Raw genomic sequence first — 16,873 nt, 5'->3', positions numbered from 1 at the left:
CAGAAAGTACGCGATGAGTAATATACGAATAGTAAACAACTTTTTTGCATTTACATTTTATCGATCAGTTTCGTTCGTTTGAATGAATTTTGAGCAATAATCGTCCCGTGTAAATAGCCAATTAGTAAATACACTGAAAGACTACTAACAAGATTGCACTGGTGAACTAGAGGATTTTCAAAGTGTTGAGTACTAATGTGATAAGACATCTGCCATAATAAGGCCCATTAGAAGTCATAGCCATCTGAAAGTGACTATGCAGTAGATCATGAAGACCTCAGCTGGATGGTGGATCTTCAGAAAAATCTCCTTTGCTGGACCCATTCTACCCCAGATAAAATTAACATAGTGACATAGTATGTAAGGCTGAAAAAAGACGCATTTCCATCAAGTTCAGCCTATTACCCCCCCCCCCCCCCCCATGTTGATCCAGAGGAAGACGAAAAATTCCCATTCAAGGGAAAACAAATTCCTGACTCCAATCTGGCAATCAGAATAATTCCTGGGTCAACAACCCTTTTGAATTTATCAAAGATAACATAATATTTTATCGGTCCAGAAAAACATCCAGGCCCCTCTTAAACTGTTTTATAGAAATTGCCATCACCACATCCTCAGGCAGAAAGTTCCATGGCCTCACTGCTCTTACTGTAAAGAACCCCCTTCTATGTCAGTGGAGAAAACTTCTATCCTCTAGATGTAGAGGGTGCCCCCTTGTTACAGTCATAGTCCTTGGTATAAACAGAGCATTGTAGAGATTTCTGTATTGTCCCTTGATATATTTATACATAGTTATTAGGTTGTCCCTCAGCCATCTTTTTTCTAAACTGAATTATCCCAATTTTGATAACTCTGGGTATTGTAGGCCATCTATTCTGTTTATTTCTTAGTTGCCTGCCTTTGTACCCCCTATGCAAGTTCGTGCAGAATCTGGGAAAAAAAAACTTTCAGAGGGAGAGAAAGGATTATTACGTGGTAATTTGAGAGTATCCTTAGACAGTGCAAAATTGTTATTGTGTACAGGAATAGATCAATGGTTGATGCTTGATTCTTGAGAAGCTCCGATAGCCAGCAAAGTGGAATGCCACCTCCGCACCCCTTTGTCCCTCTCAGCCAGACCGTCCAGTGGGAAAAAGGGAGGGGGAAATGTGTGTTGACCTTCTAATGTAGGAATTTTCGCAGCGGTACGCATCTTACATTAATGGAATAGAGACTTGTAATGAAGTGAATTACTGTCTTTATTATAAGTTTATGCAAATAGGAATGTTAATTAAAAAATCATCAGAAAGGGGATTATCAAGTTTTAGTGAGTTTTTGACAGAGCATAATCCAACATGATATAGCAAATACATAGCATTCTGAAGTCGACCCAAACTGGGATGCTAATAGTGACATTAGAAGAAAGTTACAGCGCACAATGGCTGGAGAACAAAGGACTGTTTAAAAATTAAAAAGATGGCCTGCAGCAATCCAGTCAAGACAGCCAAACCCCCCTGCAGCACCCGAAACAACCCCCCTCCTTCATATGTACAGAAGGGTGGGCCCCAACACCACCCCTTTGCTGGAGATCAATGCAGAAGGTGCATGAAGCATGCTCACTGGAGTAGAGACTGCCCCCTTACTTCCTCTACTCATACAGGAAGAGAAGGAGGAAGGGGCTAGGACCAAAATGGCAACCAGAGATAAGCACATGGCAGAGCCACTGAGGCCCGCCCCCACAACTTCCATCTTGTTCTACTCCTATTGTTCTGATGTATGAAGATAATGCTGAATGAGGATGACCAGGTTCCTATCTGCTGGGCCCACAGGAAGCTATGGTCAGAGTAAATGTATGGGGTCATTCTGTGAACTTTATGGTTGATACCGAAGCTGAATATTCAGTTATAACCCAAAGAAGTCACTGATCAATTCCTGTATCCACTGGACTGTCCAGTACCAAAATTGGGATAGAATATGATGAGAAAACTACAGGCCCAAGTGTCCTTTGAACCGGAAGGACAGATGTCTTTACAACTTGAAAAATATGTTCCAACTACTGCCCACATCCTTTCATCCACAGTGCCTCAGGAGAAAGTATGCAGATTGTTTGCTGTCATTCATGAGCCAGATCACTCCAGTCCCACCCTGGACCTAGTAATGAAACTTCTAGGAGTATGGGCAGAAGAGGATCCACCAGGACTAGCTCAGAATTGTATGACAGCTTGTGGCTGCTGCTTCTACAGTGATCTCTGTTGATACTAATCTCCAGTCTGCACCTTCCAGATTCTGTTGCCTACTCTCACCCTCAATCTCTGTTCCTGTTTGATACGAGCTGATCTGGTGTTAGGGTCATGACAGGGTTAGTCAGCGCCCAGGTTCCAGCTTAGGACCGTTGTCAGGACGATGAACCTGCTCTGTTAGGCAAGGATTTCATACTCTTCACCAGTGCAGGGCTAGCTTAGTCCTAGTTTCCACCTCTTACCAAGCTATGCGCGCTAAGGAGTGATGTTCCGGTCTCTGGGTCAGCTGTCAGTTTCACCAACTGGTTTTTCTGCCCAGGGGGACCATACAGTGGTTCTACATCTGACTACTTAACAAGAATATACCTCCAGTCGCAGTGCAGCTGAAGCCAGGAGCACAACCAGTGTCAATCAAACAATACAGTCTACCATCTGCGACCGGCCAGGGCATCGCACTGCATCTAGAAAAGTTTCTGAAGCATGGTATCCTAAAGAGATGCCAATCACCATGGAACACACCTCTTTGGCCTGTAAAGAAACCTAGAAGAGCAGAGTATCGCCTAGTTCAGGATCTCAGAGCAGTGAATCAAGCTGTGATTACTTTGCATCAAACCGTGCCCAGCCCGTACACACTGCTTCGACTGATACCAGGAGAAGCAACTCACTTCACTGTGCTGAATTTGAAAGAAACTTTCTTCAACGCGAGGCTGACAAAGGATAAGCTTATCTTTGCGTTGCAACGGGAAGCCCCAAGAACTGGAGAAAAGTACCATTTGCCCCAAGGGCTCAAAAACTCACCCGCACTCTTCGGAGAAGCTCTTGCTATTGACCTAAGAATTCCCAGCCAGGCAATGTATTGCTACAGTATGTGGATGACCTCCTAATAATTGAATCTACCTGTGAACGAAGTCTGCATAACACTAAGACAATGCTTCGTTATCTCTATGAAGCCAGATACAAAGTCTCAAGGAAGAAGTCACAGATCTGCCAAGCAGCTGTTAAATACCTGGGACTTCATATCTCAGAAGGGAAGGTACAACTAGCAGTTGAAAGTAGGCCTTCTGCAATATCCCTGTACCAACCACCAGAAGAAAAAGTCAGAGAATGCCTTGGAGCTGACGAATTCTGCAGAATATGGATACCTAGCTTTGCTGAAATGGCCAAACCCCTTTATGAAGTCACAAAGGTAGGTGAAGATGCCCCCTTCTGCTGGAAGCAGGAACATACAAGGGCCTATGACAATATCAAGCAAGCTCCTCTAAAAGTACCTTGCCTAATCCGGAGAAAAGAAACTACTTATTCTGTATGTTCATGAGAAGGGACTGGTGATTGGCGTTCTCACCCAGATGATGGGATCATGGCATTAACCTGTTGCCTATCTGTCCAAGCAACTTGATAATGCAGACATGGGATGGCCTTCCTGCCTGAGAAGACTGGCAGCAACAGTGGCCTTGGTTATGGAAGCTGACAAGCTAACCCTGGGCCAAGATCTTACAAACCATAACTGCTGTGAGGTGATGGATGAAGTCAGCAGCCATCCGGATATGACACACACTGCTTGAAGCTCCTGATGTTGAATAGTACACAGCTGGTAGCAGCTGCATGGAAGAAGGCATATGCAGTGGTCACCCTACAGGCTACTACAAAAGCAGAACTGCTGCCCAAAGGAACTTCAGCTCAAAAGGCAGAACTTATTGCACTTCTCAGAAAAAACCTACAGCTGGAAGCTGGGTTGAAAGTCAATATCTTCACTGAATCGAAGTATGCCCTCCTCCCCCTCCATGTTCATGGGGCCCTGAAAAAAAAAAAGTCTGACCCCTTCAGCGGGTCAAGAAGCGAAGCACGCTCCTCTCATTCCGGAACTGTGAGAAGAAGTGTGGGTCACTAACTGCAAAGGAAAACAGAAGGGAGACTCACTCGTTGCACAAGGAAACAGAGGCAGATGTTGATGCCAAGCAATCTGCCACTCTCCAAAAAGCCGAAAGTTCTTCGAAGGTACAAACTTTTCCTGGTTCCCCTCAGCAACTGGAAGCCCTGCCACAATCAAAGTGAACAGGTGTGACTAAAGACAGAAGATGGAAAATACTTCCCTGAGGGTTGGTTCATTCCCTCGGATGGAAGAAGTGTGGCCCCAACAGCACTAGCAACGGATATCATTAAGATATCCACTATGGAAGATCTAATCCAAGATGCGCTGTACATCCCAAGATTTACCAGGCAAAAACCAGAAAATGTGTCATTTACGCTGAAAATAGCCCCAGACAAGGACCTCTGAAGATGCTAGGGATACAATCTTATGGAGCTGCTCTCTTCCAAGATGTACTAGTGGATTTTGCTTGAATGCCTGCAGCTGGCGGATAGAAGTATCCCCTGGGTCTATGTCTGCACTTACAGAGTGGATGGAGGCCTACCCCACTAGGACTGAAAAATTGACCGAAGTGGCCAGAGCACTACTGAGACAATTCCAAGACATGGCCTATCGATGCGGATTTGGTCATACAATGGACCAGCCTTTGCTGCAGAGTTCAAGCAAGAGCTAGCCAGCTGCCTCACGATCAGATGGAAATTGTACTTTGCACACAGACCTCAGAGCCTAGGAAAGGCTGAGCACATAAACTGGACTTTAAAACTTGCCTTAGGTAAGCTCTGTCGGGAGACTCACCTAAAATGGTCACAAGTCCTACTTGTTACTCTGCTCAGAATTAGATCTGCCACCATCAAAATAACTGGCTATTTCCCTCTGAAGATTATGTAGGGTAGGCCTAGACAAGTAGAGTTGGGGATTAGAGCAGACAACAAAATAGTGGGAGAGATAAATCACCAACAGATACTTGCCCTGGTTAAGACCATGGCAACAATCATCGAAAGAGCAGGAGAAAGGTTACCTACTTGTTTGACTATTGCTGTGCAAAAGTTACCTATATGTCTGGATATTGCTGTGTACTTTTTTCATCCAGGGTAAAACGTCTGGGTGAAAGATTGGCACCAGCGGCCTCACAAACCAAGGTGGAAGGGTCCATATACCGTTATGCCGTCTACCCTGACTGCTGTTAAAGTTGCTGGGATGGGATTTTAAATCCAGACCAGAGTCAAAGTGGCCTACACTGATCATGCCTGCTTTGCACACCTGACGGATCCCCTAAAGCTCACCTTAAAAACCTCTAGAAGTGCTTTAGACCCAGACTGAGACCGTGCTCCCCCCTGGAAGCCCAGGAGGCACCAGCAAACAGAGACCCCCCTCCCCCCCAGAAATCTAGCAGAGGGGAGAACTACAGCTGAAAGACAACAAGAGGAAGGAAGAACCTACCAAAGACTGTTGGGGGTCGTGGGATTACGCTATACAGGAAATTTGGACTTGTGCCAATAATTGTGATAAATGTATACAAGTTAGAATGTGTACACGCATCACAGAAACATTAGTGTACCATACTAACTACACGGGTAAGGGGAGACAAGTAGGGGGATTGCACATACAATAAGACCACCTACTACATATATGAACATGGTTTACAGATCATATGCTATAATCCAGTATATTATCCCTCTAAAACATTGATAGACACTGATGAAGCATGGAATACACAGGCTATACTCAAGTCTATGGGGGCATAGACCACTAAATTAGGATGATAGGCTATAAGCCAGTGATAGCTATTAAAGGGAGGGAAATGAGGTACGAGGACATAGAAAATTTTATGTACTTTAACTGCTATTGGCTCTCTTATCAGTAAGAGACCTGGAGTATATTGTAAGTCTTCTCTGCTCACACTGTTCTAATTTGATACTAAGATTGCCCACATTGCATTCCACCCCCCCCCCCTTTGTTTGACACTTTTCTCCTCACCATGCATCTGTATCTACAAAGCGGGTGTAAGAGATAAGATAAACCAATATACCAATAACCAAGTGTTAGCTTTTTATAAGCCTGCCCATACTGTATAAGTCTGTTAGAATCCTATTTTTAAGCACTCTAGGTGAATGATGTTAATCGACCAGAGCCTGTGCGCACATACAATAAATAAGTGTTTCCTGAGAAGATCCTGAGTTCTGTCAAATATCCTATTTCACAGTGACTCTCCCAAGTTCATTCTAGGACTTACCTCCTCGTAGATACTGATCAGGTTGGTTTGACAGGAGTGATCTCTCAAACTCATGCTGATATGGATTATACAGCCATTTTCCTTGAGGTCCTCCAGGATAACATCTCTTAGAAACCCTTCACATATTTTACCCACAATAAAAGTAAGACTTACCGGGCTGTAATTATACATTATCTTACTAAAAGTAATTGGACACCTGAACAAGTATCAAAAGTAATATTTACTTACATATGTTTATACTTATGCCATTAGATACTCTCCATGGCACACTTTCTTGTAGCATCTGGTACACTTCAGCCGGTATTTCTTTCCATTTATCCTGCAAACATCTTGCAAGTTCTCTCAAAGATGGATGCTGTTTTTATTTCCTGACCCTATGTTCCATTTTTTTTCCAAAGGTGTTCAGTAGAATTTAGTCAGGACTTTGTGCAGGCTGCTCCAATCAAGGAATACCTATATTCTCAAACCAACATAAAACCGCATTGGATTTGTGACAAGGCGCATTCTCTTGTTGGAAGTATTGCTGACCATTCTCAGAGTATTGCCACATTGTCAGCAGCACATTATTGTCTTCAATATCAAGGTACACCTCTGGGTTTATGGTTCTTGTCACTACAATGAACGAACCAAGACAGCGCCACATAAAACATCCCTAGATTATAACAGAGCCTCTACCATACTTAGCTGTTGGCACTCAGAATAGAGGCATTTCCCAGGCTCCACCACACCGAAGTACATCCATCTGATTTGAAGATTAAGTAGATTGATTTGTCACACCGTAGAACATTCTTCCATTGCTCAACTGTCCAAAGACGACACTTCTTGCACCATTGTAGACAGGCTAATGCATCTTCTTTGATAGAACTTGCAGATGTTTGCAGGATGAATGGGGGAAAATATCAGCTGAAGTGTATCAGCCATTAGTAGAAAGTTTGCCGTGGAGAGTATCCATCACTAGGGCCAAAGAAGGCCCAGTAAGTTTTAACATATGAAAATAAATACTTTTGATTCTTGCTCAGCTGTCCAAATATTTTTGGTAGGATAGTGTAGTAATTGTAATTGCAATTCACAAAGCACCACACACAATACAGTATGATTGAACCGCTCACCAACCTTTATAAGATCTGAACTTATTCACCAAAAAATCGCATTCTTCGGTAATCTTGTTTTCAATGGTTTCCTTCCCCATTCCAAAATCACGAAGTGTTGCCAGAGTGAATCGTCTCATCACTTTCCAATTATCATTGTGAGCGAAAATAACGCCTGAGGACATGAGGAAAAAAAAATAGACATACAAGATGGCGACCAACATTTTCCCTACAGATCCAATAGTCAAAAACTTGTCTTTTCAGCTTTAGATATTTTAGAAGAAAGCCACACTGGTGTTCCTGGTATGGGAATTTCTAAATGTTACCCCAATGGCTACCATCATTGCTGTTTCCTGTTGTAGGATTATAGATTCTTAATAAAAAAATTATTCCTTATGTCAATCCCAAATCAGCAAGTCGCGTGTGCCTATGCTATCTGTAGAAGTTCATATTTGTTCTATTGCAACATCAAAGTGCTAACACACACTTGTCCATCAGTCCGTGTGTCCTGTGTGAGTTACATGCTGAGCCTGACAGCAGCTGTGATGTCACCATCATGTAATCAGTTACCAGCTCTTAGCTCTGCCCCTGATCACATGATGGTGATGTCATCACAGGTCCTTTATCCTTGTGCACTGAATGATGAATTATGGGTGGACTACATCCCCCACAAACCTCTGCAGCATTTGTTGCTATGGATACAGCAGTACCCAGTCTAGAGGTTTGTACCTGGTTGTGAGACTGCCGCACACCTGTATGGAAACTCCAAAAAATGGCATCTCACATACACATACATAGCTTGTGTACTGACTGCACTGGTGGTTATGTCACTGTCGTGTGATCAGTCACATGGTCTCTGAGCAGAATGAGGGATTACAGCCGGACTACATCCCCCACAAACCTGTGGCCTCAGTTGCTATGGATACAGAAGTACTTAGTCTGGCAGTTTGTAGCTGCACACCTCTGTGGAGACTCCAATAAAGGACACCTCACAAATGTCCACATGAATAGCTGGCAGTGCATATTGACCAGCAACATTAAAAAAACAGTCCTTCACCACTACCTTCACATTTCCTGAACTAGAAACACTGGTACTATAATTTCCTATTACTAGTCATGATATATCCATTGGTGGGAAAGGATTACAAATGCTTATCCATTGAACATTTACTCCAAAAATTAATCTTATAATTTTCCTGTGAGCAATGATGCCAAATATATACACATTGTAATACAACATGCAAAGCTGATGCTGTAACACTTAGATCAGATGTTCCTGCTTCCCGAAACAGAGGGTGACGCAAATCTAGTCTAGAAAACTGGGGGAGGAGTTTCAGCCTGGACAGATAAAGTGTTGTGTAGTGAGAGTGTCCAGAAGTGAGACGCGCAGGTGTTAGAAGAGCGAGAGCGAGATAGTTGTGTGCAGCCACCAACGATCACTTGAAGTATTCCTGGAGTAATACTGCCAGAGATGGGTTAAGAGTAATTGGCCATTTACTAAAGTGGCGACACAGATGAGACGGCAGCCTATACAATACCTATACAATACTCCCACAGATCTTTCCCATAAATACACCACAGAAGGGGAAATATAAAAACATAAAAGCAATCACAGAAAATGGCCATATACTTACTGACTAAGGAATGCATATGGCTGCATCCTCTCACTATGCAGGTAGCAGACTACCAAATGAGGGAGCTAATTGCACCTGTGAGGGACACCGATGAAAGTGGCTGTCCCTCACAGGTGCAATTAGCTCCCTCATTTGGTAGTCTGCTACCTGCATGGTGAGAGGATGCAGCTATATGCATTCCTTTGTCAGTAAGCATATGGGCGTTTTCTGTGATTGCACAGATCTTTCCCAGGTCTAGGAATGTCCTGAGATAGCGGTGTCTGACCCCCTCTATTTGGAAAAAAGTTACCAAAACAAGGATTACAGAACTAGTATTCTAGTTTAGTTTCCTAAGAAACATGTGTTTAGTAGTAACACACATCTTAAGGCATTAACATATGTTAATCATTACAAACTAAGCCAATCATGAGTACATATGATTCCAGGTGGTGTGTACTTCTGCTACTGTGTCATATGGAGTATATCTGTACCGTGATGTTAATAAACCAGAAGTGCATCGATGAGTGACCAGCGCTGTGTTACTGTCAGTTACTTTACATGCATGCACTTCTAATCAATTTGGAGCAGTACAGTGAAATCAGAGGGAAACCATTGACAGAACCCAGTAGAAAGCTCCTCCCCAGTGAGTGACTCTCCCTGCACCACCAATGCAGGCTGTTATCTCATGCTGCTGCTAAGCGCCCGACTCCTCACTGGCAGCATGTTTTCAGTGGAGAAATTAGGCGATCAGTATGAGATGGTAAGGTACAGATGACTGCAGGCTGTATGGTTTAGGAGTGGGTACAGGTACAGATGACTGCAGGCTGTATGGTTTAGGTATGGGTACAGGTACAGATGACTGCAGGCTGTATGGTTTAGGCGTGGGTACAGGTACAGATGACTGCAGGCTGTATGGTTTAGGTATGGGTACAGGTACAGATGACTGCAGGCTGTATGGTTTAGGTATGGGTACAAGTGCCAATGACTGTAAGCTGTATGGTTTAAGGTACAGATGACTGCAGGCTGTATGCTCTTTGAATGACTGCTTGTTCACAGTGTCAGATGTTAAGAGAAATAGTTACAATAATAAGTTAAAAAAATGACAGGATAAAATAAAAATACACATAAAAAAGAAAATGACCCACTGCCTACACCAACCAAAACCATCACCATATGTGCCCTGTAATCCAAAGCTATACATATTATATATCAAAATGAGAAATCCATTCCTTTACTTTAGCATAAATATACTAATTTGAAAAAACTAAGTTAAAAAACAAACTTTTCAACTTTTCTTAGTTTTTTTTATAACTAAACTATAACTTATTACAACTAAAAAAAACAAAAGAAAAGAAAGTAACTTTTTACAAAAATGGCCCAGAATGTTACAGGAAAAAAATGCAGCACAAGTAATCTTGGTAGGTGAAGAAAAAAAACACAAAAAACAGGGCAGTAAAACCACCACGTGGGTAAAATCCCTAAAAGGTGACTTTTCCTTAAGGGCTTAATAGCTTTTCATTCTTATTCAGTTTACAGCAACATTGCATAACTGGAATACCCCTTTAAGAATCGATACAACCACTGCAGTAGGGATTTGGGGTTTAAGATTTAGTTTCAAAAAGCTTGTTATATGCTTTAGTAAGCCAGGTAGAGCATACAAAGTAGGGGATGGCTGTTCCCAAACACTCAGACAACCACTTTTCTCAGTAATACAAGTTTTTGTTGGAGCATTCTAAATTGGAGCCCCCACCCTCCCCACAATCGAAGGCTTTCGAAAAAGGACAACCTTTCAGAACTGAAAAGATAAGACTGATAAATCAATTCACCAATCAGTGTTAACAACAAGATATTTACCGTATCCCTTTGCTACTTCATCAAAAAGTGGCAGTTTTGCTCTTCCCGAAAATTCATTTGCATGATTGACAAGGGCGTCTTTCAGTACCTCGTATCCACAAAGTACAATAGCATTCTCTTCCCCTAGTTTGATCGTGTACACTGGTCCATACTTCTTAGAGAGCTGCAAAGTGAAGTGGGATGAAGCCATCATTGTGGGTTTAAGGCCGGGATGGTGCACATAAACATATAGTACGTTTGGCAGCGCTCTAAGTACCGGTAAGCAGTGGAGCCCATCAAAAGTTTTGCCAAAAAACCCTTTTAATTCATGAGTAGACTTGTGGCACCAATAGCATTAGATCCTTGAGTGGTCCTGATAGTGGGACTTGCATGAACAGTTACTCACTTGGAGAGGCTACTCTATTCAGCAATTAACTATATAACTTTACAAGATTCAAAGTAGATCTAGAAGTCTCTCATCCAACCTCTTTGCGTTATAATCAGCACAAGTACAGGAGATTATGATCCCTCTACATGGCAAGTAATTTTTCATAGAGATCCCACAACAACTGTTAGATGAAGCACCCACCCAGCATGTGTTGTTCAGCTATAATCTACGTCAACCTTATACTTGAACATAACTGCAGTATATGTCTAAGAACCTGGTGCCGTGGGCTCATTTTAATGATGAAATAGTGCTAATTGTATTATAAAAGAAATCTTCATTGAGAACCAGCAGGTGAATGCATTTTGATGTTCAAAACCTCTTCGTCAGGCAGCTGGACAAAATATGTTTTCAATATAAAAAATATATAAGTGATTTAATATGATATAAGTGTATATTAGTGTGGAGTAAGGATAGGAATAGCTAATGAACATGAAAAGCATAAAAACACACTGGTTTCCTCTGAGTATTGACCTGGACAAAGATTGTAGAGCAGATTTCCAAAAACTGAAAAAAAAAAATCTCTGCTGCCCATAACAACCAATCACAGATCATTTTCATCTAGCACACTATTAATAATTAAAGCCATGGGCAACAAAGTTTTTGTTTTAGACAGTTTTATAAATCTATGTTTGTTGCACTATTACACCTTACAGCGAAGTGAACTTCATCAATGACATCGAGATGCGACCCCCAAATAGACGATTGTGCCAGAAACATTCAGCTGAACAGCGTGTGTTTCCTGTTCGTGAATACTGGAGAATAGTTCATTTAAACAATGTCCAATTGCATTTCAGAATACGAATGGTGAAGGAAGTACCACCACCATCCTGGATTCACAAACTGATGAAGAGTCCGATAACAGATGATGAATTAATGGGCCATGTGAAGGTATTACTGGTTACGCGCCAAAGGTGCAAAAGCTTGTTCATCAAGTGATCACATAGTTTATACTGCACAAACTATTGTTGTTAGTACAACATCTCCTATTGTAAACGGGGATGTCAATGATGAAGGAACTCTATGAAGGACAAATGTTCACATGTTCCCTAATAGTCTGAATTGGCTTGTGTGAAGGTCCGGTAGATGAGCACCATGCTTGTTGATCGACACTCGTCATTACCAACAATTCCATGTATGTATAAGGACCCTAAAAATGGCTGCAGTTTCTTGCTCTGGAGGACCCACCGTGTACATTTTACACCCATTACATGGAGGTAAATTTCACTAAAAACATTGCAATGCTTCCTTTTCCCTCTGGTGGCGCTGCAAGGAAATTAAGCACTTGTTATTAGGCTCCATTAGTTATTACAGCTGGGAGTTATAGCTGCAAGACCCTTTGATCAGCTTGCTGTTGTCTGGCTCTTGTATCAAAAGTTATTGTACTCTATATAGTGGACAATCACTATAAATATTTACTCTCTATACTGTATGCAGCTTATTATATTCCCCTGCCTACTGAACCCTTCAGGATACAATAGTCATACAATCTGAATGTTACCTGGTGAAGTGTTTGATACGGTTTCTTCAGGTCCAGAATGTGCAGATTTCCAATGATGGGTAGCGGTCTGGGTCCGGGGGGCAGATTATATTTACCACTTCTTTTCCGTCCATAGAAAATTAGGGCAACAAAAAGGCACAGAATGACCGACAGAACCAACGTGGTGAGATCAGAGAGGTCCATGGTGCCGGGAAAGGTTTCTATGGAAAGACAAATATAAATATGATTGCATAATGTAGGTAACAGATGACATCTGATGTAACTGGAGCAAGTTCACAGAACAGTTACCAAGATGGTGAGCGGTCTGCAAATCCTGTCCTATGAGGAACGGTTAAAGGATCTTCGAATGTTTAGCTTGCAAAAAAGAAGGCTGAGAGGAGACTTAATAGCTGTCTACAAATATCTGAAGGGCTGTCACAGTGCAGAGGGATCAGCCCTATTCTCACTTATTCACGGAGAGACCAGAAGTAATGTGATGAAACTCAAAGGGAGGAGAGACAAATTAGATATTAGAAAAAAAACTTTGACAGTGAGGGTGATCAATGAGTGGAACATGTTTACACAGGAGGTGGTGAGTTCTACTTCAATGGAAGTGTTCAAACAAAGGCTGGACAAATAGCTGTCTGGGATGATTTAGTAAATCCTGCTCTGAGCAGAGGGTTGGACCCGATGACCCTGGAGGTCCCTCCCAACTCTACCATTTTATGATTCTTTGATTCTATGTATGTAGAGGAGCAGAGCTAAGTTCATCATTAGGTATAACCCATTTCAAAAGCATTTGGTTCTACATAGAACTGCAGGTAAACAGACTATTATCTCAGTGAGTTATAATGCACTAACAATAGTTGGTCTATCACCTCTCTTATACCTCTTTGTCTTACCTTAGCTCCTGCAATTGTCCCAATGAGAGTTCTCTTTTAGCCCTTGATGGTGTTTAGATTGTGACTGGAAGGTAGACTGGATCCAGCTCCTCAGGTTTATTTATCAGTTCTAATTTACATAGTTTTAAATCAGAATTGTAATCAAATAGGAGTATGCTATGCAAATACTCAGTCCATTAAGTCTTGCAGGAACGAGAGTTTAACAGTGTGTCACCATTAAGCACTAACAGGATAAAGAAAATTAAATGTAATCATTGGTGAAATCCTCTGGAATCAGTTCGAATGATAGGATTTCAGTGGACAAATAATTGAAGAGGTATTCCGGGTATTTACTATTGATAACTTATCCTCAGTATAGGAAATCAGTAATTAATCAGCAGGGGTCCGTCATTCAGGATCCCTATCAATCAGCTGATCCTCCGGCCTGCTGTCAGTGCCGCGAGTCAGATGTCTGCATTAATGATCAGGGCAAGAAGTGTAATCTGGGATGGTTTTAAACAAAGTGTGGCGCCAGAAGAAAGCTGCCCAATTATTTGAAGATTTCTTAAACTTTGTATAGGTTTTCTAAATGTAATTAAAAATAAGAACATTCTACCAACACTATGTTGAATTCAGTAAATTCAGGATGAGATGTGCAGAGTGCTGCAACATAGATTTCAACCGCTTTCTAGGTGCACTAGTAGTGTATTAGAAGATCAGCACAAGTCCAAAGGCATACTGTATCACCCCCTCACACACATAAAACGTTATATCCATTAATCACAGGTGAGGTTTTCTCCAACTGAAGTCATTCAGTTTCCTTTTTCTTCATCTGGTCCAGACCACCATATTGATTTCCCCCGACTATAAGTTATCTCTGACGAATGTGATACTCTCCCTATGTTTTTCATACCTTCAAAGAATTTCCCCATCTATAATTCTCCAGATAGTAATAATGTCACCCATAATTATAATTGATCAGCTGATCCTCTGGCTTACTGTCAGTCGGATGTCTGCATCAGTTGTTATGGCCAGAAGTGCAATCCTGGATGGTTTTAGACAAAGTGTAGCCCTGGGCAAAAATATACGTGTGACCCCAGAAAAACGCTGCTTAATTCTTTAAAGATTTTTCTATACTTTGTATATGCTCTCTAAATTTACTTTAAAAAAATGAATGTTAAAGAAAAAAAAGTGGGCACCTAGATACAGAAATATTCTACCATCATGTCACATTCAGTTAATTCAGGATGCCATGTGCAGAGTGCTACAGCGCTGATCCCAACAGATTGCCAGGGGCATTGGTAGTGTAATAGAAGATCAATGGCACAACCTGCCTCTGCTGAATCTGGCACCCAGAGATCTTTGGCTCGTCACTTTTCCAGCACTTTTCCTATGTTTGTCACACTTCCAAAGAATTTCCCCATTTATAATGCCCCAGATAGTAATCATGTCACCCATAGTGTCCTATACAGTAATAGTTTCTCCTCTTTTGGGCTCAATGTAGGCTCCTGTAAGTGTTGCTTTTAGTGCCCCCCCCCCGAGTAAAAATGCCCCTTTTATGCTCATAATAATGGCCTCTGTATTTTCACTGAGTAATAATGTCCCTTTTATGGCCCCAGTGAGTAACAGTGCCCATCGCATGGCCTCACACAGTAATACTACCCCTGTATGATCCACACTGTAATACTGCCTCCATGTGGCCTCACAGTTATATTTCCCCTTGTATGACCCCACAGTAATGTTTCTGCCTGAATGATTCCACACAGTAATATCACCCTCTGTATGGCCTTATATAGCAATACTGCTACCTGTATGGTTCCACAATATAACATCTTCCCCTGTATGGAGTCACACAGCAATACTGACCCCTGTATAGCCCCATACTATTACTATTGCAAAACTGACCTCTGTATGGCCCCACATTAATACTGCAACTCTGTATGGTATAGCACTAATACTGACACCTGTATGGCTCCATACTGTAATGCCACCCCTTGTATGGCGGCACATTAATAATCCCCCTGTATGGCACCACACTGAAAGAAAATATCCCGGAGCTCTGAATCAGCTCACACACCACAGTAGGTAATTATACATCAAAAGTTTATTCCAGGAAGCAGAGACAAGACAACATGTTTCCAGGTTTAGACAAACCTCTTCCTCGGGTAAATCACCACTGAATGCCATAAAGCACAATATCCACCTTTATAGTAGCAAAGCCCACCTCAGCAGGGCCAAGGGTTATTCTAGGCAATTCCACAAAATAAATGTTCTCATTTCACCTTATTGTAAAAATAAATTCTTCTAACTTATTTCTGCATAAAGCTGATCACAAAAATTGCATAAATGTGTGGTAATGCAGAACACGGGATGGTCTTTAGGGGCTTCAGAAACAGGCATGCTGAGAAGTTGATTAGAAGGGAGAGCTGTATGGGTGTGCTTGAAGGAGTTAAAACCTTCAGCCACACTACTGCAAGTGAAAAAAGTTAGAGAGAGATAGCTCTGGAGGAGCTGTGAGGGCTGCAAGCCTGAGGTCCGGTGCAGACCAAGCTGTGAGCCACAGGTCTGACAGGGGAGGACGCCCCTAGACTGACACCCTGGTTGGGTATGGTATTGCTTTGTTGTATGGAGGTGATAGGTCTCTGTGATAGATAAGCCTATGTGAAGTTAGTTTTATCTTATTTAATACATGTGTACTGTGACTAAAACAACAGTGTGAAGACTTACCTTTGTTTCCATTATTGCTGCTAAAATAAATGGGCTTCCTGAGTTTTACCACCTGTTCTGGTCTGGACATGGGTTTCATCTACCTTAAAGGAAAGATATCCCCAACTTGCCAAAATAGGATGTCAGATGCGGGCATGGAAAATGGTGCACAACCTGGTTGTGTTGTCCTGAGCGGCCAGAAGTTCGGTGACATGGAGAAATTGTCCATTGGTGCAAGATATGTTGCATTAAAGAGCCAGTGTGTCTGAAGAGTGACTGCGACTGGATGTGATAAGTCTGCTGTGAGCATTGCAGAAATTTAAAGGACTAGAAGGCCAAAATTCCAGAGACAGTCCTTACTGCTGTTGGAGTGAGCTATGGAAGAACTCCTCAGGCCGATGTTGCAGATGAATGCCAAGCACCAGGAATTAAAAGATCAAATGGAAATGAATAAGAATTTCCAGTTGATGAATGCTCAAATAGAAATGGATAAATGAGAAAATCTGTG

The 16,873-nt window shown here is 42.0% G+C and overlaps 1 protein-coding gene across 1 annotated transcript in view; it reads right to left on the bottom strand.

The window, feature by feature from the left end:
• LOC136620948 (cytochrome P450 2K6-like) overlaps positions 1–13,247 on the bottom strand; it is a 54,880-nt gene extending 41,633 nt beyond the window's left edge. The window contains exons 1-4 of the mRNA XM_066596061.1: positions 13,088–13,247; positions 12,800–12,999; positions 10,875–11,037; positions 7,433–7,582 (exon numbers count right to left, since the gene is read on the bottom strand). Of these exons, the coding sequence (XP_066452158.1) occupies positions 7,433–7,582; positions 10,875–11,037; positions 12,800–12,982 (496 nt within the window). The 5' untranslated portion in view covers positions 12,983–12,999; positions 13,088–13,247. The remainder of the gene's footprint in view (positions 1–7,432; positions 7,583–10,874; positions 11,038–12,799; positions 13,000–13,087) is intronic.
• Positions 13,248–16,873: the final 3,626 nt, after the last annotated feature.

Source organism: Eleutherodactylus coqui, chromosome 1, assembly GCF_035609145.1.
Source record: "Eleutherodactylus coqui strain aEleCoq1 chromosome 1, aEleCoq1.hap1, whole genome shotgun sequence".
NCBI classification, from domain to species: domain Eukaryota; kingdom Metazoa; phylum Chordata; class Amphibia; order Anura; family Eleutherodactylidae; genus Eleutherodactylus; species Eleutherodactylus coqui.
The sequence above is the reverse complement of the archived record's forward strand: the minus strand, read 5'-3'. Positions and strand labels throughout refer to the sequence as shown.